The 21,827-nt window shown below is 50.2% G+C and overlaps 1 protein-coding gene across 3 annotated transcripts in view; it reads right to left on the bottom strand.

The window, feature by feature from the left end:
* Positions 1–21,827, bottom strand: part of CDC14A (cell division cycle 14A) — a 190,216-nt gene that overhangs the window by 50,150 nt on the left and 118,239 nt on the right. For all 3 annotated transcript variants that reach the window (XM_055146297.1, XM_055146295.1, XM_055146296.1), the window contains 2 exons: positions 14,175–14,405; positions 4,919–5,057 (listed from right to left, as the gene is read on the bottom strand). In XM_055146297.1, the coding sequence (XP_055002272.1) occupies positions 4,919–5,057; positions 14,175–14,405 (370 nt within the window). The remainder of the gene's footprint in view (positions 1–4,918; positions 5,058–14,174; positions 14,406–21,827) is intronic.

Raw genomic sequence — 21,827 nt, forward strand, 5'->3', positions numbered from 1 at the left:
TGATGATGATGATTACCATTTTAGTATGGAGATATGCTACTGAACTAAACACCTAAGAAATGGTTCAAATGATACCTACTACAGTTTGTATATTTAGCCATAATTTAAAAAAAGATAAAAATGCCCTAAAGAGATTTTTTGAAAGGAAGCATTGAAAGGAAGAGCAGAGAACAAATATATAGATACATATACACACACATATATACACACAATCATGTAAAGAAACATACCCCTCTGATGCCACTTAGAGGCAAAAAGCAAACTAGAGCATAAACCGCTACCTTTCAACAGGGTGTCTGGGTAAACACACAGGCAACAGAGGAATCTATCCTGGCTGCTTCTAGAACAAACGAAGAACTTGGCTTCAAAAACGTTCTGACCTGAGCTTAGTAATGACGGATCTCCACTCCTCACTCAGGCCAGGAGAGACTCTTGCTTGACTCACACCAAAGGAAACACCGTGGGTTTCAGAGACTTGGTGTCTACAAATGCAAAATACCTTTGCCCAACACGGTGCCACTGCCCTAGAACCTTCATTTCTTGCTGTTATTTGGAGACACGGGAGAGAAGGGGGGAGAAAGAAGGAAAATGCAAGCTTGCCAGGGGAGGGGTGGGGGCACGTGGCCCTGAGCAAATCTGGGAACCTGACGAAGAATATCCATGCCCTTCCCTCGGGCCACCTTCACAGGCTGCCAGGCACAGGGAGAGAGCAGGCAGCCCTGAAGACGGACACGCATCCAAAGAAGTCAAGACAATTGATGAAATCTCTCCAAGAACCAAATTTAGGAGTTTGGGGAGTTCTCTGCTTGTTTTCTCACTCGAAGCGCTTCATTCCATTTTCAAAAAGCAAACAGTACGAGAAGCAGCTGACAACTGCACAGCACGAAGCGCTAAGCTCCAGTCACACACGCCAGGAAAGAGCGGAAACCAGAGGCACTGGATCTGATCAAGAACAGACTTCGAGAAAAGCCAGAATGATTTTATAAGCCTAAAAATGTCTGTCTTCTTTTGTGTTGTGGCTGAAAAGATCTGGATCTTATCTTTTAGGCTAACAATCACTCTAATTTTAAATTCAGAAAACACTGACTTGGTTTTAAAATCTTGTAAGTTTTTATGAAGGCATCAGAGTTTACAATGATTCTAGAGTTATTTTATGTTTGCAGAGCACGAACCATCCATTTACCGTCCACTTCACCCCGCAGTCTGCAGCCACTCCGAGGCCCATTGATCTTGTCTCAGGATGTGACTCCACTGGGGAGTGACTAATCTCTGGAGAACTGCCTTCAGGATGCTCTTGTTCTTTGGTAATTTTTCCTTCTGTGTTCTTTGTACTTCTGCCTCATATTTTTCAGGACTTTCTTTCTTACCAGTTATTCCCCCAGAATTAGCAACTGCAATAATTCCTCTGCAGGCACCAAGTCTCTTAACCATTTTAGATGCCTATAGGTTTCTTACAACATTTCTTTGGGACATTCGTGGTCATCTGTCTGACCCACATGAAATTATGTGATGAACCATCCAGGGGTGCTCAGAGATAAAGCCATAAAGCATATGGCTATTACTTTTACCCCCATGAGCCTAGAATGACCTGGAGATACTATCACTTGTTTTTTGTTTGGGGGGGCCACCCCCAGCAATGCTCAAGGCTTACTCCTTGCTCTATACTCAGGGGGTCACTCCTGGCAGGACTCGGGGGACCATATACAATACTGAGGGTAGAATCTGGGTCAGTTGCATGCAAGATACATGCCTTCACCCCACTGTACTATCTCTCACGTCCAATTTTATCTCAAGCACCCTGACTGACACCGTGTGTTACTGGTAGGTTTTATGCACACATCGTTCCAACACCACATCCTCCAATGGATCATCATATTCCCACCAATGTCTCAGGTGAAGCCTGAAGCTCCTGACCCCTGACCCTCACCAGGGTAAGCTCAGTTCTGTAGGCCAGTTCTCAGGTTGTTACCTTTGGTCACTTTTCTCCCCTCACTGTATCTTTTAAAGCTGCAGTATGACAGAGATCACTCTGCTTCTGTCCCTCTCCTAGGTGACTTCACTCTGCATGATACTCTCCAGATTCACCCACATGGTAGCTAAGTTTAATGATCTGATATTTTCTTATAGCCAAGTGGCATTCCACTGTGTGTATATATAACACTTTCTTTATTCAGTTCATCTGTTCTTGGACACTTGGGTTGTTTCCAGATTTTGGCTATTGTGAATAGTATCTGCATGAACATAGGAGCTTAAATGATTTTTCTGAATAGAGTTTTGACCCTTGAGGTAGATGCAAAGAAACAGACTTGCTGGGTCGGTCATGTGGAAGCTCAATTCTAAGAATTTTGAGAAGTGTCCATACTGCTTTCCAAAAACTGAACCAGTCACCAACCCCACCAGCAGTGGCTGAGGGATCCTTCCCCCACACACACATCATTAGTTGTTTTGTTCTTTGCAGTGTGTGAGCCAGTCTCACTGGTGTGAGATAACACCCTACTATTGTTTTGATTTGCATTTCCCTGATAAATGATGCAGAACAGTTTTTCATATACCTCTTGGCTATCTGCATGTCTTTTTTTGAAGAAGTTTTTGTTCATTTCTTCCCTCTATTTTTGATAGGGTGATTATTTTTTTTCTTGTTAAATTTTAAGGTGTTTTATATACCTTGGATATTAACCCCTTGTCAGGTGAATGGTGGGTGGGGAAATACTTTTTCCCAGTCTGTAGGGTGTCTTTTGAAATCATGATCATCACTTCTTTAACAGTAAAATGGCTTCTTAATTTAATATAGCCCATTTGTTTATTTTCGGTTCCGTTTGCTTGGCCAATGGCATCGGATATTTAAAGATGCCTCTAGAGTCAATTTATGATCACATAAAAATAAGCCCCGCCACAGTGTGGAACCCCGGGGACAGGCTGTATGTGGGCTCACCAGCTCAAGTACACAATGTCCACTGAACACCACAACCCAGCTTGTGCGACACCCCCTTGTCACAACAGTGGCAGAGGGGGAGTGAAGTAAGCAGACGAGGAACCAACAACTTAGAAAAGAATCCTCCTTAAAATAGAGCCATCCCAGGGGAGAGACTCTCCAAACAATAATAGTGAGTTTTGTTGAAATATTGTATGCAATTAAAATGAAAGTAAAGTGAAAAAAAAAAAAATAGAGCCATCCCAGCACTAAAAGAAAAATGAAATTTGTTTGTCTTTACTCAAAAACATTCTAGAACTAGACCTAAATTAGCATTCTTTTTTTTTTTGGTCACACCTGATGATGTTCAGGGGTTACTCCAGGTGGTGCTCGGGGGACCACACGGGGTGCCAGCGATCGACTCTGAGTCAGCTACTACAAGGCAAGCGGCCTACTTGCTACCCTATCGCTCGGTCCCTTAGTTCCTGATAAGCTGATAGCACTTCCTAAAAGTTGAAGAGGAATCCAGAAATAGGTGTAGTCTTGGGGCCAGCAGGCTACACAGTGGGTAGCACTATACACGCTGGGCCAGCACCTGACCAGGGTTCAATTCCTGGCAGCCCAGCATCATCACTGAGTAATGCTCTCATGGCCCCCAAAACAAAAGCAGTGGCTAGGGAAGCCCCAGCACCACGGGTCCTGAGCAACATCGCACCCTCTCGCCCTTATGAATCCCAGCCTAACGGGCCAGAAATTGTTGCTGGGGTCCCTGGGGCCCCTGAGGAGCACTTGGGAAGTGGTAACCCCCTTCAAGAGAGAGAGAGAGAGAGAGACAGTGGGACAGAGGGACAGAGAGAGGGAGAGGGAGAGGGGGGGAGAGAGAGAGAAAGAGAGAGAGAAGAGAGAGAGAGAGAGAGAGAGAGAGAGAGAGAGAGAGAGAGAAAGGTGTCTGGCCTTTCCAGCTTAACTCTCTCCTGTTCTGAGGCAGGGGTGAACAGTGAATGAATGAGTATGTTACATGAGTGAGTGAATGAGTGATTCTAAGTACTCCTCTAAATAATATTTATAAAACCAGTCAGCAGCAGGCCAGGACCCCAGCCCAACTCCCGTCCTTCCGCTCCGGTAAGCCAGAAGGCACAGTTGCATCAGCAGCCGGGGTGGCTGTCAGGAGAACAGCAATGTCACTGAAATCACTCACTGACCTTAGTTGTATTTTTTTTGCTCATTATGCTTTTAGACATGCAAACAAAAGAAAGGAATGAAAAGTGCCAAGTGGGATGACATAAGAAAATTGCACTGTAGCCAGATCACACATAGAAGATGACAGGAAAGAGGTAGGCAGCGGAGGCTCTGTGATTTTCTCTCACTCTCACCTGATCGCAGAGATATAAAAGGTATGAAAGCTCGAATGCATGAGCTGTCAAATCAATAATATTCTACTTGCGGAACAGACTTTTCTAACAATGCAGCCCATTTTTATCACCACTGGCTTGCTAGCGTCCACCACCAAGGGAAGAAACTGAGAAGGAGAGCGATGAATTGGCCCTAGAGTGACAGGATAGGGGCAGGGCACTTGCCTTGCACATGGCTGACCTTGGTTTGATCCCTGGCACCACATATGGTGTCCTGAGCCCAACTGGAGTGATCCCTGAGCACAGAGCCAGGATAAGCCCTGAGCAACACCAGGACCGGGAAAGAGAGGGGGAAAAGGAAGGAAGGAAGGAAGGAAGGAAGGAAGGAAGGAAGGAAGGAAGGAAGGAAGGAAGGAAGGAAGGAAGGAAGGAAGGAAGGAAGGAAGGAAGGAAGGATGGAAGGGAGGGAGGGAGGGAGGGAGGGAGGGAGGGAGGGAGGGAGGGAGGGAGGGAGGGAGGGAAAGGGAGGGAAGGAAAGGGAGGGAAGGAAAGGGAGGGAGGGAGGGAAAGGGAGGGAAGGAAAGGGAGGGAAGGAAAGGGAGGGAGGGAGGGAGGGAGGGAGGGAGGGAGGGGATGACGGAGATGCTATACTTACTCTTCCAGGAAGTGCTGCTGGGGTCCTATGATGGAGCCGGGCCGGCATATTCTGATCCAAGCAATTATTTCAGAGTGTGTGAACCTGTAATGCTTCATGACATAACAGGCTATCAACGTCCCTGTCCTTCCAAGACCGGCTGTAAAATAGAGAAACAGAACAAGAAATACAAAATAAAGCAAATGCACCCACAAAAACACTGAACTCAGCCAGCTCCCTCCCGCCCCGCCCCTGCCAACAGCAGGTCTCAAGTATGGTGCAGGATTCTCAAACCCAGGCTTTACGAGAAGCGTCTCACTGGACGGGAGGTGCTAAAAGACCACTCCAACTCCAGAAGTCCCTTTAATAGTTTATATGGGTAAAGGAAACCAATATGAGGAAATACATAAACCAGAGCAAGGACCTTGCCAACTCCCCCCTACAGGCAGCGGGAAGACTGTCAATAGGAACAACTTGCAACATAGCTGTCCGCCTGCTGGGTCTCCAGCCCTGGTCCCCCACACCAGAACCAGACCCAGATAAATCTACAATTAGTGTGTGGGACTCAAACCAGTAGCGCGATTGTGGCTGTTTTCTAAACCTAGTTTAATGAGGAGCTTTTAGGGAAAAAAATAATTTAGAATTATTCTAAAAGAGGGAAACACAGAGTCAAAGTTAGAGAAATAACACGAATAAAGATCATGAGGTCCCAGGGACCCAGAATCGTTTCAATGCTTTCTCAGGCCGGCGGTTGGCCTGACCTGCTGAATCAGCCCACAGAGGTGGCTGGAGCACCCACCGGCCACGCGGGGGCACAGTGACAACGCAAACAGACGTGCTCCTGCCCTGAGAGCCAAGCAAACAGCAGCACTCACATCTCATCTGCTCTGGCTTCTCCTGCATCTAAAATATGTGTCTTGGGGGCTGGAGCAATAGCACAGCAGGGAGGGCATTTGCCTTGCACGAGGCCAACCCAGGTTCGATTCCCAGCATCCCATATGGTCCCCTGAGCACCGCCAGGAGTGATTCCTGAGTGCAGAGCCAGGAGTAACCCCCAAAAAGCAAAAAAAAAAAAAAGTGTCTAGATGGCCATATGTGTATATGCCTTTCGTGTACATGCCTTGAAATCAAATCCAGGGCCCAAAGGGTGTAAACCACGTGTTTTCCCACTGAGCTTCAGACTCAGCTTAGGGAAGGCACAGTCTCTCTGTGTGGAACCCTATCTCTGCTATGTAAGACAAAGCATGACAGTTAGAAATGCTTTGCAGGGCCCAGAGACTTCAAGGACTAAGTGTCTCCCTGGCATGTGGCAGTCCTGGCTCAGCGCCATACACTGTATATGGTGCCCCAAGCCCCACCCGTGGTGACCCTGAGCACAGAGCCGAGAGAAAAGCACAAACACGAAGGGGTATGGTCCCAAAGTCCTTCCCCACTACAAAGAAAGAAACGATTGCCGGGCTCCCGGGGAGAGGGTCTTGCCAACAGGAGCCCCTGAGCTCCTGTCTGACACTGCCCCGGCTGTGCTGAGCTCGACCCCACAGCCCCGCTGGCCGGGACCTCTGGCACTGCCGCAGTTCCTGAGAGCCCCGCACGTGTGTGCCGGCACCACGGCCAAGGGCCGCGTCTGCACAGGGCGCCACCTCGGCACAGCTCTACAGCACGGAGTGGCACCGGGGACACATGTGCCAGTGCCAGCTAAGGAAGGGCAACCCCTGAGAGAGACCCAGACCCTGAGCAAGCACCAACCGGGCACTGTGGCACCCTCTGGTCGGCCCCAGAGGCAAGGGGGCTCAGCACACGCCATCTCTGACACACTGGTACCAGCGGTGTGTGACCTCACAACAGTCGCAGCAGCCACAGAAGAAGGTATGGGAGGAAGAGGAAATGGTTCCTCCGTGGGGCCACGCCCAGCTCTGCTTGGCTCTGTGCGCAGACCTGACAGTGCTCGTGATGAGGGGACCGCGTGGTGCTGAGGCTGAAACCCCAGCCTCCCACGTGCAAATCACACACCTGGCCTGTTGAGCACTTTTCCAAGTGGAATACAATTTTTTAATTCCTTTCAAAGTATTAATTACTCTTGGAATTTCTCCAGGGGCTTTTCCCCATAAAGTGTTTCCCTCTCTGCAGAAAAACAAAGTTAACTGGACTCTACATTTCAGTCAACTACATACATATAAATCTCATATAAGCACATGCATGGACTTTCTTTTTCCCAAAACAATGCTCAAAAACTTACTCACACCCTAGGTTCTCAAATGCAGTGACTGATGTCAATACGGTAGAACCGCCGAGACCCAAAGGTACCAGCTCAGGTTAGTGTAACAAGGGAGTCTGAACTCCATCACTAAAACCCCGCAGGGGTGCCGTCTTCTCATCCCAGAGCTCCTTCCGTTCGTGCTCATCCATTCAGTCACATCCTACAAGCACTGACTAAGAGCAGCTGTGTGGGAGGCGCTGGCTTAGACGCAGAGGTTAGGAACATGAAGACCCAGGATGCTTGCCCTCCTACGGCGTGGAGAGCTGAGCCAATCACGCTTATTCACACACAGTTTCCAAGCCTTTCCACACCTGGCTTCCTGAAATTAAATCAGGTACCGTATGTTTTTATTTGCTGAGTACTGCTCTGGGCTGGAGCGATAGCACAGCGAGTAGGGCGCTTGCCTTGCACATGGCCGACCCAGGTTCGATTCCTCCATCCCTCTCAGAGAGCCTGGCAAGCTACCGAGAGTATCTCGCCTGCGTGGCAAAGCCTGGCGTATTTGATATGCCAAAAACAGTAACAACAAGTCTCACAATGGAGATGTTACTGGTGCCTGCTCGAGCAAACTGATGAGCAACAGGATGAGAGTGACAGTGACAGTGAGTACTGGCTTGAGCAAAACACCGTACTGAGTTATTTCCCACTACGTAAAAATCTGTTATTTTTTTAAAAATCTGTTATTATGATGTATGCTTTTGCTCCAAAAATAGAAAGGTGCTGTCTTTGGTTTTAGACATCGGATTCATCTAATCAAGGGTTTATTCGAGGTGTCGTTGGCTATAAGAGTCCGGTGACAGGGAGAGAGAGGCAAGAAAGGGCACCTATTTTTTTTTTACTACTATAGATCAAGTTAGATGTGGGCACAAAAAATATTAACCAAGAAGTAATCAACAATGAAATGATTTATGCTTAAAACAAGTATCTCAGAGAAAGGAAGAGGGACTGTGTGAATGAGTGCCTTCAAGAATCACATTAGTGGGCTGGCATGATAGCACAGCGGGTAGGGCATTTGCCTTGCACGCAGCTGACCCGGGTTCGATTTCCAGCATCCCATATGGTCTCCCGAGCACCACCAGGAGTGATTCTGGAGTGCAAGACCAGGAGTAACCCCTGTGCATTGCTGGGTGTGACCCCCCTCCAAAAAAAAGAATCACTTTAGTGACAACAAGAATTCTTCTAGCAGACCCTAAAGCAAAGGAAGATCATAAAGTTTTGAGGACAGGACCCGTGGGAGTGTGGCGTGGGAAATGATTCTGATGAAGGCGCCAGAGTGATAGTACAGCATGCATATTTGCCTTGCATAAAGTAAACTGGGTTTGATTCCCGGCAACCCATACGGTCTCCTGAGCCCACCAGGGGTTATCCCTGAGCACAGAGCCAGGAGTAAGCCCTAAGCACAGCTCCAAAACCAAAAAATGAAAAAGAAAGAAAGTCCGGTGAGGGAGTCCAGGTGAAAGGCGCATCGTCTTTGAGCTGCCGCCAGCTGCCACACGTGGGCTCCAGACCCGGAGCCTGGAAGGGCCGGAGTGCTGAGCCAGACAGGCTGCTCTGAGCCCAGGCGGAGTGCAGGTCACGAAGGTCTGTGCTAGCCCCTTGTGGATGGGGACGAGGGTCTCATCAACCAAATTCAACTCACTTCAAAAGCGGGATAAAATCTATGCAATTCTCTCAACAGCTCAAATACAACTGCATCATATAGAAACCTACAGCCGCGCTGGGTGATAGAACCAAGAGTGCCAAGGCAGGAGGGGAAGGGGTGGGAATGAGAAGGCCCACCAGGAACCACATAAGGGCACGGGTCAGAGGTCTTGGACAGTCCAGGCATGTGGAGGTCCCAGGTGGAAAACTGTACATCAAAACCTTCAGTGCCACCACTGAGATGTATGTGTCCAAAACTATAAAAAGTCAAAAAAAAAATTTCAGTGAGTTTACTGAAGAGGTGGGTTAAGGAGATCTCTAGAGAGGACTCTGGGCTGCTGGCGGGAGATACCAACACTGGTGGTGGTTCTGGAACAGAAACACTGAACGCCTAAAACTCTGTTATCAACAGCTTTGGAAGTCACAGTGACTACATTGCTTTTAATGCTGTTTCTTAAGCTGCATCTTTCTCTAAGCAAAGGAAAGTGTGAAATGCAACTGCCGCCTTAGTGTGCGATGGTGAAGCAGGAGGATCTGGCAGTGACAGGGACAGAGTCAGGGAGAGGGGAGAGCAGCAGAAAGATAAGGGCGAGGCAGGCTGACAGGGGCAGGGAGGCGGGGGGGAAATGAGACACTGAAAAGAGCTGAATGAGCTAAATGAGAAAGACACTTCGATGGGGTTGCGAATGACTGACACTGCAGACCAGGCAAAGTGATCCACAAGAAACATCCATTACGAAAAAAAATAGAAAGCCAGGGGCGTAGCTCAGAAGCAGAGAACTTGCCTTTCCTGCATTAGACCCCAGGCTCAATCTCGAAAATAAACAAACACCACAAATAAAAAGCACCATGAAGGGGCTGGAGCGATGGCACAGAGGGCAGGCCATTTGCCTTGCACACGGCTGACCCGGGTTCGATTCCCAGCATCCCATATGGTCCCCTGAGCACCACCAGGAGTAATTCCTGAGTGCAGAGCCAGGAGTAACCCCTGTGCGTCGCGAAGTCTGACCCAAAAAGCAAAGAAAAAAAAGCACCATAAAAATAAAAGACAAAGAAATGGGAGCCATTTGGACATCAATCTTTATATGCTTAAGAATATCCCTCCACAAAGGAGGGGTGAAAATGTCAAAAATGAAAGAGAAAGTTTTTCACCTCCCAAGTACTTAGAAATACACAGTATTTCGGCAAATGTAAGATACCACCATGTCCAGTGGTATCTTATTAATGGGGTGAACACACCATTATTTAAGATCTGTGAAGGAAAAATTAAGAATGACATGCTATTTATTCTAAGGTATATTCTTATAGCAGTGGAAGAGACAGTTCTTTAAACCTGAGCTCCTCAATCTTTTTTTCATTATTGTCCCCAGAGCCTTGAGATTTTTTCCCCTAACCATCTCCTAAACACTGCATTGCCCCGGGTGCAGGAAAATCTGCCTACAGGTATATATAAACCCATGGACTGGAGTGAAAGCACAACGGATAGGGCCTTGCATGCGGCTGACCCGGGTTCGATTCCTCCATCCCTCTTGGAGAGCCTGGCAAGCTGCCGAGAGTATCCCGCCCGCATGGCAGAGCCTGGCAAGCTCCCCCTGGCGTATTCGATATGCCAAAAACAGTAACAACAAAACTCATAATGGAAATGTTACTGGTGCCCGCTCGAGCAAATCGATGAGCAACGGGACGACAGTGCTACAGTGCTCTGCTTTACACAGAAAAGAATATTTTTCTCCACCCTCCTCCCCAAAAAACACATTTTCCTCCTTGTGGGATATTTTCCCAGGGCTGAAAATACAAATAGAGGTCAGGAAGACAACACAGGGAACAGGTCGGCGCCCTGCAGGCAGGTGAGCCTGATTTGACTGCACCCACAGGGTCCCCATCTCTGCCGAGAATCAGCCCTGGGCACAGAGCCAGGAAGAGCCCATGAGCCGACAGGTAAGGCTCCCAAACTCAAATAACAAAGACAAATAAAATATGATCAAGCTCATGTTTATCGCTGCCCTTAGCTCTTCCTTTCCAGTGAACCCTTCCTATTAGAAAAGAGAGAGAGAGAGAGAGAGAGAGAGAGAGAGAGAGAGAGATCATAGACTTCATCTGAACTAACTTTGCCCCATGTCAAACATTAACATTTTAAGAGTGAGGTTTAGTCCTGGTCTCAGCAAGGTTCTCCCTCAAGGAGTCCACAGTAATTCATGCTGCTCCTCTCCTCCTAAAGAAGATTCTTCCTGTCTCTGGAGCACTGTGAGTCTGACAGGTAACTGTGTGGTTCAAACACAACTGGACATCCGGGATGGCCCAGCTGGTTCCTCACTTCCTCCTGAAGGTCCCTGAATTTGCTGTCTGAGAGCAGAGAGACCAAACCCCACTCTCAGCTTCGCGGTTCCCTGTGACAGCAGCCGGCTGCTTCCCTGTACACTCCCTGTCACACACACTCACAACCCAAAAACGTGTGGTTTTATGAATTTTTCAAATTTCTCTGAAACTACAGTTGCTTCCCTCCTTTAAAAGGAGTCTATAATTTAGATCCATAAAAAGAACCTACTTAGCACTCAGTAGTTAGAAGCTCTTACCACAATTCAACAGAATAGGAACATTGCGCTTAGTTTCTATAAAAACTTTTAACCATTTTTTCAAGCATTCATAAGTAAGAGGCTCCCTGGGCACAGCCAGGAAGGCCTCGAGAAGTGGTCTATTGACACCTAGTGAAACACTGACTGCCATACTGCTTCCGGTTTTCTGAAATTCCTGCAGCATGCTCAATCCTAGGCCAAAACACAATGATGTTGGCGTTTTCCATGTCTCTCTTCAGCTTGAAGGTGAGCTGCAGCTACTGAATGCTTTTAAGATTACACATTCCTAGAGAATTGCTTGGTGGTTTGTCTCTATATAGAGCTTTAGATTGAAGCCTGACTATTCATTCTCTCCGCAGCTCCAGAAGTACATTTGACACAGGGTAAGATTCTCCCCTCCTCCTTGTAGTTCAATTAAGATGCTCATTTGGTGCTGCTTGAATTCCCGGAAAATTAAGTTGACTTAATTAGGGGAGATGTCAAAATAATTAACAGGCCGATGGTAGGTAAGTATGCTATTAAAAGCAATACAGCTGTAATTAATTCAAAGGTGTAATCCTTATAAAGAATCCTACATGTGTATACTAATGGCAGCAAATGAAAGAACACTCTCAAAAAATGTCACCACATGTAAATGTGACCTTCCTACACAAGAACTGAACTCAATGCTAAGGGTTTCTATTTTAAATGAAAATAGAAAATAATTTATAGTTTACATATATATGTATATATTTTATGTGTAACATATACATATATAAATGTCAACACTCGTAGAAGTGTGTAATAAAGAGAATATCTGAAACAAGAACATTTAACATTATGGCGTTTCGTTTTCCCAGTTTGCAGGTGAGAAATGCGGAGTTTTCATGAAAACGTCCTTGAAATTTGCCCGTGCATGGCAGCTCCAACGCACAAACGACATCGCTTGGCAATCATAACAGGGTCTGGCTAGAAAATAAGGCAAAATTAATCCCCGGAAACCAACCGGTTTTTAGGGCACACAGAAATGAACTTGGCAAAGCGGCAGATGAAGGTCGGGCTCATGCAGCCCTCATGCTCCACGCGGACCTGAAACAAGGGAAACCTCGAGTTTCTGCTGGGGCCTGTGAAGGCTTTATGAGAGGGGGACGGAAAGGGGGCAGAGCGAGGACGAGGGGGCCACGGCTGGGGCAAATGGGCTCCCCGCCAAGCGACCTGCGCCCTGCTGGGAGATGAGAGCAGCAAACTCAAGGGGCGGCCCGGAGCCCGGCGGCTGCCATCTGTCCTGCTGCCGGGCTGTGGACAGGGTGCAGGGGGCTCCCCTGCGGGGGCCTGCCCAGGGGTGCCCGGACCCTGCAGCCTCCCCTCCCGGCTCACGCTGGCAGCCGGCCAAGTCAGCCCACCTACACAGACCTCAGACACGGAAACAAGGGCCTGCAAATGGCATTGTGATTTCGTCTGCCCACGGCCGTGCTCGCCTGACTCGGGGGCAGCAGCTCTGGGCGCGGGGAGGGACAGCGCCCGCCGCCACCTGCGAGGCCACTGGCGGAAGGCGCCGAAACCGCCGCCGCGCGGTTTCAAGCCCGCGGGAAGAGCACCACCCGGTGGCCAGCGGGGAAAGACACGCGTGAGCAAGCGGCGCCGGCGAGTCCCGGCCAATCACCCTCCAGGAAATAGGTCCCGGCCCAGTGGAAAATCGAAATGGAACGTGGCACGAGGCTTGGGCAAGCTTCATTCCTTACTTTGCGCGGCAAGAACTTTGCCGAGACAAGGTGCCACAGGAGGCCCGAGCAGCAGCTGGGACAGGGTCACTCCCTACGATCCAGGCAGAACGGGGCGCCCGCGCCTCTCCCTGCCAGCGCCTGCCGCCCGCGCCGCCCGGTGGCATCTGTCCTGCCGCCCGGTGGCATCTGTCCTGCCGCCGGGCTGTGGGCGCTCACCCTGCAAGAGTTCGGCCAGAGGGTTCTGCGTGGGGGGCAGCTGCACCTCCGCAGCAGGAAGGCTCCGCTGGCCACCCGGCGGGTCGAAGGGAGAAGCGCTGCGGCAGAGGGCGGGGGTGAGGGGGTCGCTGGAGAGGCGGAAGGGGGCAGGCAGGACACGGGCAGCGCTGGGCCAGAGTGACACACTGACAGCCTCCTCTCCCGAGGCCGGTCCGGCGGACCTGGGCAGCCAGCAGGGACCCGGAGCAGCGGGTGGGGGAAGCCGGCCCTGGCCTGAACGCCCCCAGCAGTGCGCCCCAAGACCACCCGCGCCCGGCGCCCTGTCCAGTCTCCTGAGCAGCAGAGACCTGCTCCACTCAGGGTGACCCTGGCTCTGCACGGTACTGCTGCTTGGGCCCCACGGAGGTCTCTGGTTTGGGTTTTGTCTTTAATTAAGCGCCCCCCACAGTCACACAGTGTTCCTGAGGGGTCTCGGCACAGTGTTCCATCACGCCCCCACCGCGCCTTCTCCCTTCGCCAGCGCCCCAGCCCCTCCCCACGCCCACTCTGCTTTCTGCTGTTACAACAGGGATCTCTGTGTCCGTGTCTCCTGTCCCTCCATCCCCCGCCGTAAGCACGATGGTCCCGGCTGAGGTTCTGAAGGCCATCACCACATTCCCTCACCCGCCCTGGCACGCTCCTGCCCAGTGACCACTCCACTGTCACTGTCACAGGTCCCTCCTCTGTCCTAACTGCCCCGCTCGCCCACCTGTGGCCAGCTCTGGGCGGGTCCTCCGGGCCCCAGTCTCTCCTGCCCCCGTCCCCGCGCTGCCCCGTCCCGCGCTGCCCCCTGTCCCGTCCCCGTGCTGTCTCCGTCCCCGCTGTCCCCGCCGCCCGCCCCGCCGCACCTTTGCAGTGCACGGCCACGGCGCCGTCCGTGTTCTCGCAGATGCTGAGGAAGCGGCGCACGATGGTGTCGCTGGGCGTGCTGCCATCCAGGAAGAAGAGGTCGTAGTGCTCGAAGCCCGCGTCCGTGAAGCGCTTGGCCTCGTAGATCTTCTTGTTCAGCCGCACCACGGCCGTCACGTTGTGCTTCTTGAAGTACGGGAAGTAGGCCTCGGGCGCGTGCAGCGGGTAGCCTGGGGGTGCGGGGGCGGGCTCAGCTGATGGGGCAGAGATGCCCAGAGAACACCCAGAGACCGCCCAGAGACCCCAGGAGCCTAGACAGACAGTGCCCCAGGCCCAGGGTCCACCCAGAGACACCCTCCAAGCCTAGAGACCATCCAGAGACCCCCAGAGCCCAGGGACTGCCCGGGGCCCAGGGACCCCCCAGGAGCCCTGAGACCCCCGAGGCCTGAGGCCGCCTGGGCCAGCGCTGGGCCCCACAGAGCCCAAGGGCCTTCCCCAGAGCTGCCCCCGAGTCACCTGGTCTCTCTGGGATTGCGGCCAGCGGACACAGACACCAACTGGCCTTAGCCACGAGAAGCAACCTTCAGCTGTGTCCAGGCCACAGCCCATCCTCCAGCCCTGCTCCGGGGCCTGCTCCGGGGCCTGCCCCGCGCCTGCAGGGGGCCTGATGCCTCACCCTCCGGGGGCTCCGGCGAGGCTCTGGAGCTTCCCTCCCCCTCCTTCCTGCGCACCGGGCAGCCACCCGGCTCCACTGCGGGCCCCTCCTTCAGAGCCCCCCGATTCTCCTTTGTCCTTCACAGGACAGTTTGGGCTTTCATAATATTCTGAATTTCTCAATGTTGCCCTTTTACTTTTTAATCTTCCTTCCTTCCTTCCTTCCTTCCTTCGCTCCCTCCCTCCCTCCCTCCCCCTCCCTCCCTCCCTCCCTCCTTCTCTCCTTCCTCCTTCCTTCCTTTTTTTTTGTTGCTTCAGAAAACAATACTTATTTTTTTTTTTTTTTTGCTTTTTGGATCATACCCGGCAATGCACAGGGGTTACTCCTGGCTCTGCACTCAGGAATTACCCCTGGCGGTGCTTGGGGGACCATATGGGATGCTGGGGATAAGAACCCGGGTCAGCCGCGTGCAAGGCAATTTCCCTACCCGCTGTGCTATCTCTCCAGCCCCTAGAAAACAATACTTTTTAAATTAACATGCGCAAAATAAGAAACTGGAAAATACAAGAGGTGAAAGACAGAATCACACGCCATTCCAAGCTGTTCTGGTTCTAGGTCCGAGGTCTGCCTCGGTGCTAGGGCTGAGAGCGCTGGTTGCTGGTGTCCTTCCCACGCCTTCCCACGCCTTCCCATGCCTTCCCACACCTTCCCACGCCGCGGGCTGTTGGCCGTCTCAAGCCCCAGAGTCAGGCAGAGCCAGGAATACACTACACCAGCTTAATCTGGAACTAAGAAACAGCCCAGCCTTTCTGGGCAGCAATGTTTTTCAAAGACAAAATGGCAACCAGACTCTAGATAAAGATGTTGGCACAATCACCACCAAAATACTGCTTCCCCGTAACATTCAATTAAAATAAAGCCAAAAACTTAGTGAGGAGGTGAAGTCCTGAGCAAAGTACTGACAGCGTCGCTGTCGTGCAGAGATGCACATGCCGATGTACATCACCAAATGTGAACAGAACCTGACTGCACATGACCCGCCCTCGGCACACACACCCCTTCTTCCTCTGCACAGTCCCCTTCCTTGTACCTGCCCCGCTACTCTGCACATGGCCCCCTCCTCTGGGCATTCTTCCTCCCCTCTGCTGCAAACTGAAGAACAAGACCTCCTAATCGTCACTCAGACAGCTGAACGACTCTAGGTCCACAATGTTCTTTGCCTTTTTTAATAACACATTCTTTGTAGATGTCTACTCAGTCTGAAACAGCAGGGTTTCCGCTGACCCGGACTCTGCCGGCATCCCTGTCTCTCTGCCAGGAGCCCCTCTTCATTCCCACTGCAGGCTGCGAGCTATCCAAAACCATTTCAATACATGCCCTTTGCTTTAATTTTCCAAAGTTGGTCCTGCAGTTAGTCACCACGAGCCCTCACTGGCACCCTCGGCCAAGGACACACAGCAGAGGCGGAACCGATGGCTGGCCCCGCCGGGCCCCAGACAAGGCACAGCAGCATGCCGGCCAACAGCACTGGTGCCCTCCAGTGCAGATACCACAGGGACACCTGCTCAGACAGCTGCTTTCCCACTGGAGAAATCAAACCTGTCTTCCGAGCTGGGTTATCAGCTCGACTGATTTCCCAGCAACAGGCTTCCATGCTAACGGGCAAAGAATGATGGTCAGTGTGAAGAAACAAGAGCTTCCTACTGTGTTAGGATGGAAAAGAGAAGGGCCGGTGAGATCACAGTGCAGAAGGCACTGGCCTTGCATGCAGCTGACCCTGGTTCAATTCTCGGCACCATGTAAGGCTTTCAAAGCTCCACCAAGAGTCAGCCCTGAACACAGAATTCCTGAGCAGAGCAAAGTAGCACTGTCGCACTGTTCATCAATTGCTCGAGCGGGCACCAGTAACATCTCCATTGTGTGAGACTTGTTGTTACTGTTTTTGGCATATTGAATATGCCACGGGGAGCTTGCCAGGCTCTGCCGTGTGGGTGGGATACTCTCAGTAGCTTGCCGGGCTCTCCAACAGGGGCAGAGGAATCAAACCCAGGTCGGCTGTGTGCAAGGCAAACGCCCTACCCGCTGTGCTATCGCTCCAGTCCCCAAAGTAAAAAGGTAGGAAGGAGAGAACTCAAGAACGCCAGGAACCCAGCTGCTGTTTGCTTCTGGGCACGACTGGCACCTGCCTGGTGACATGCCCTCCAGTGTGCTAATACCAGTTTGTGTCTGTCTCTCCCCTCCCCCATGAAGGCTGAAGACCCCCCACCCCATCCCACTTTCCTCACCTAAGAACTTCCATCTGCAATGAAGGGCACTACAGAGATCCTAGCTAAAGCACACATGGGTTTCTCGGACGCACATCTTAGAGAGGAATCCCAGGGCATGTAATGAGCCTCTATTTGTTCCAAGCTCTCCAAAACAGGAAGAACCCGAGACAGAACTGCCCGAGCATGGCAACGGGACACTGAAATAGTAACAGTGATGATACCGGGACACTCGGCACTTACGGAGCACTTAGCACTGGCCAGGCACTGAACTACAAGTGCCCCAAATGATCGGCCTCCTGCCCTCGCTTCAAAAGAAAACAATTCTTTGACTAAGCAACAGCCCAAAAATCTACTTTCCCTGAGAACAAAGAGAAAGCACCCCAAATTTCACTGCAGGCAGGAGCAGGATGGGGTATGCCTGCATGTGCCCTATGTGGGTTCACTGCCAAGAGATGTCCCCGCCAGGTCACCACACAGTCAGATTCTGGGTTCTGTCCTTGCGTGCACTGCTTTAGGGCTAGCGCGGTGCTAGTTTTCAGGTCCCGGGGAAAGGATCCAGGTATGTCAGTATCAGGGGGTCACTCCCTGGGGCGCGCGGGACGCTGACACACTCTCCAACGCTCCTCAAGGAAGTTAGGACCCTGTGAGCTCTGAAGGGGGTGCGATCCACGGCTCTGGAAACTGGCGGGGGGCGGTGGCAGGTTTGAGCAGCTACTGCTGCACTCTGGGGTCCCGCGCCCCGAGCCCGCCCTGCAGCGCCCAAGCTGACAGCGCCGCGCCGGGCTCCCCGCCGCCGCCAGGGGGCGCCCGAGGCCAGCGCCGCGCCGGCCGCGTCCCCAGCTGCGGGCGAGCGACCCGCGCGCGCAGTCTCCAAACTTCGCTTTTCCCGTCTTTGAGAGAGACATAAAGAGACAAAGCAGGGAACAACAGATGCTCGGAAGCAACGGAGGGCTGCAGTGCTCCTTCGCAGGGCTCCTTCCTGAGATGCCTGCAGTGCTCAGGGGTCCCGAGGTCCCACTGATGCCCGAGATGCCGTGCGAGCCCCCTCCCACCTGAGCAAGCTCCACCCTCTGGGGGGTCCTTTTTTTTTTCTTGGCTTGTTGCTTTTTTTTTTTTTATCAAGGTGAGAACAGTATTGCCACTTCAGAGTTGTTTCGCTGGGTTTTGTTTCTACAGCTGAAATCCAAAATTCATATTTCACCTTGGCCTCGGATTGCAAAGCTCAGGTTATCAACCGGGCGGAATGAAGAGAGGGACCCGGTGTGACAGCCGGCCCAGGGGTACAGGGTCTGGGGCCCTCGGCCAAGGTGCAATGAATTGGTACATCAATACTACAAACACTAGTGCTATGATGTCCGTTACCTAACCTATAATTTTTAATTTGTATGTACAGCATCTGGGATAGAGAAGTGAATCACTAAGTCAACGATGGTTGGAGGGGCAGCTCAGGATGGGAGATGCCTAAGTAGATAAGGGACCAAACAGGAAGGCCTCTCGTTACCTGTAACCTGTACTGCAAACCACAATGCCCATAAGGAGAGAGAGAGAGAGAGAGAGGGAGGGAGGGAGAGAGAGAGAGAGGGCAACTGTCTGCCATGGAGGCTGGGGGAGGGGTGAGACGGGCGGGGGAAGCGATACTGGGGACACTGGTGGTGGAGAATGTGCACAGGTGGAGGGATGGGTGTTCAATCATTTTATGACTGAAATTCAAACATGAAAGCTTTGTAACTGTAGTTCACGATGATTCAATAAAAAAAATTTTTAATTATATAAATATGTACATAGAGATTTCATTACACTGCTGTACTATGCACTCATCGATTCAGAACTGTTTAACCAGCAGACAGTAGACGCCTTTCTCTGCAGCCTCAGAGCCAGGTAAAAAGTGACAGCTGAAAGAAATCCTACTCGCTGTCTGTTGACACAAACACATACTTAAAACTCCTACAGTGCATTCTGCCTAGATGCCAAGATTTTAGGGTGTCCTTTACCTACTCCCTAGCAAGAGCTATTTGATTGTTAGTTCCTTTAAAAGAAAATTTGTTTTCCTGCTAAGAAATCCCTATAATGACTTTCAGCTTCCTTGGGAGAAACAGGGTTGGTTCGATTTTTTAAAGGACATATTTCACTATAAGAATATTAAGCTTATCAATTCCACCACAAAAAATATATTTAAGTTCAAATAGGGTTTACAAAAATAAACCCTTTATAACACCCATAAAGCTTCTGATTAATAGCACATCTACTGAAATGACAGCTCCCATAAAAAGTCACTGTAATATCAATGACAGCCTTAAAAGAAATTGTTATAAATGATTTTTTTAAATTATAATAAGCAAGCAGCACTTTCAGATATTTTTTTCCTCTCAGAGTGCCAAAAATAAAGAGAAAAAAGCCATACAGGAAGCAACAGTTTAACAATGCTGGTTCTAGATTCTATTAATACAGGTAGTTTTCTATACCTTGCTTAAATTTTCTATAATGAACACATGTCCTGCATATAAGCTTTTTTTTTTTTTGCTTTTTGCTTTTTGGGTCACACCTGACGATGCACAGAGGTCACTCCTGGTTCTGTACTCAGGAATTACCCCTGGCAGTGCTCAGGGGACCAGATGGGATGCTGGGAATCAAACCCGGGTCGGCCGTGTGCAAGGCAAACGCCCTACCCACTGTGCTATTACTCCAGCCCCCATATAAGCTTTTTTAAAGAGCACGGAATTTTGAATCAAAGAACCCGTGTTTGAATCCATGTGGTGCCATTTTCTGGCTGTGTGAATGGCAGCTAGTTAACTAACCCCTCTCATCCCCCATCTCTCTGCCAAAGGGAAGCTCTGAGGACCACAAAGTACATGGTGCTTCCCTGTTTCTCCCAAGGAAGCTGAAAGTACATGGTGTGTGTACCAAAGGTCTAATACCATCCCTGGCGTGTAAGAAAATGGTGGCTATATTTATTTCTCTACTCTGCAGTTTGGGTCTATAAGAACTTTTTAAGGGTTTAATCAATTAAGAATTATCACACTGGGGTTAGAGAAAATAGTTCCCAGGGCTAGAATTCGGGGCCCCTCAATTGGACCCCCAGCACCAAATGGTGCCCTGAGCATGACCAGGAGCAATCCCCTGGCACTGAAATAGGAGCAGGCCCTCAAGCATCACCAGGTAAGACCCTCAGAGATAAACGAATTATCCCACAAAATACTCATATTCTTTTATCTGGCAATTCTTCTAAAAATTTAGAGAAAAAACTAGATGTATGAGATAAGTATGCCAGTGCCAGCTTTTAAGAAGTAAAAACTGTTACTCAGGGCTCATTCAAAAATGAATGAATGACGGGGCCAGAAGTGGCGGGGCATTTGCCTTGCACGCAAATGCCTTAGGCTCGTGCGCAAAACTCCATATGGTTCCCGCAGCACCACCAGGGGTGACTGCTGAGCACAGAGCCCAGAGTAAGCCCTGAGACCACTGGGTGTGGCTGCCCCCACAAAAGGGAAAAAAGTTAAATGAATGAATGAAATTACGGCAAGATCACTGAACAATATACTCATGGAAAGAAATCTGTGACACAGTCATTGAAAACTACTGCTCTCCAACAATAACCGACAATAATCATCTATCCTATGGACTGGAGAGATAGCACAGCGGGTAGGGCGTTTGCTTTGCACGCGGCTGACCCAGGTTCGATTCCTCTGTCCCTCTCCGAGAGCCCAGCAAGCTACCGAGAGTATCCCACCCGCACAGCAGAGCCTGGCAAGCTCCCTGTGGCGTGTTCGATATGCCAAAAACAGTAGCAATAAGTCTCACAATGGAGACGTTACTGGTGCCCGCCCGAGCAAATCGATGAACAATGGGACGACAGTGCTACAGTGCTATGATCCTATGCTTATAAAGATTTATGAATATGTATGTATATATTAAACCAAAAAAAGTGCACAAGTAGAAACTACATAAGAAGCAAATGGTAGAAAATTTTAATCTCCAATCATTTCACCACCAAATAATAAACCTGATAAACTTTGGAAGGGCCAGGAGATAGCGCAATGGCCTCGAGCCCGTGCTCTACATGCAGAAGCTCAGCTTCCACCCTCGGCACCACATGGTCCCTGAGCACTGCTGGGAACTATCACTGAGCACAGAGCCAGAACAGCTCCTGGGCACACTTGGCCCAACAGCTGGTAATGTTACAAAGAACTGTTGGTCATTTTCATGCCTTTTAGTAGCTATCTATGTTTTCTTTTTCAATAAAATTATGTATTGCCTCCAACAAAATTCTGAAATGACTTTTTTAGTTGTACTTTTCATTTTCCCTTTAAGGAAATTCAGAGTCGAGGATGTACCCCAGCAGCACGGCCTATGTCTTGTACGTGGGGTACGTCATTCATTCATTTTTGAATGATCCCTGGCAATGAAAGAGAGGAAATAAAATTTCTCTCAGTGATGAAATTCTTTCAACTCCACAGCAAATGAGCACCCTGTAACAGAAGCACCTAGGACAATGTTCGGGGGTCCTGAGTCAGTTCACTTTGCACGGAATGAATATTTAACTAACCCTGTCTTGAAAGACCAACTGCCCGAAAGCGGTTTCTTCAGACACTCAATACATCAGTCCAACAACCCAACAGAGTTAATTCTATGTGTTGGTGCGTAAAAAACTCATCAGCAAATCTGAGTGGGAAAGGGGCCAGAGCGATAGCACAGCGGGTAGGGCGTTTGCCTTGCATGCAGCCGACCCGGGT

Source organism: Sorex araneus, chromosome 8 (genome assembly GCF_027595985.1).
Source record: "Sorex araneus isolate mSorAra2 chromosome 8, mSorAra2.pri, whole genome shotgun sequence".
NCBI classification, from domain to species: Eukaryota; Metazoa; Chordata; class Mammalia; order Eulipotyphla; family Soricidae; genus Sorex; species Sorex araneus.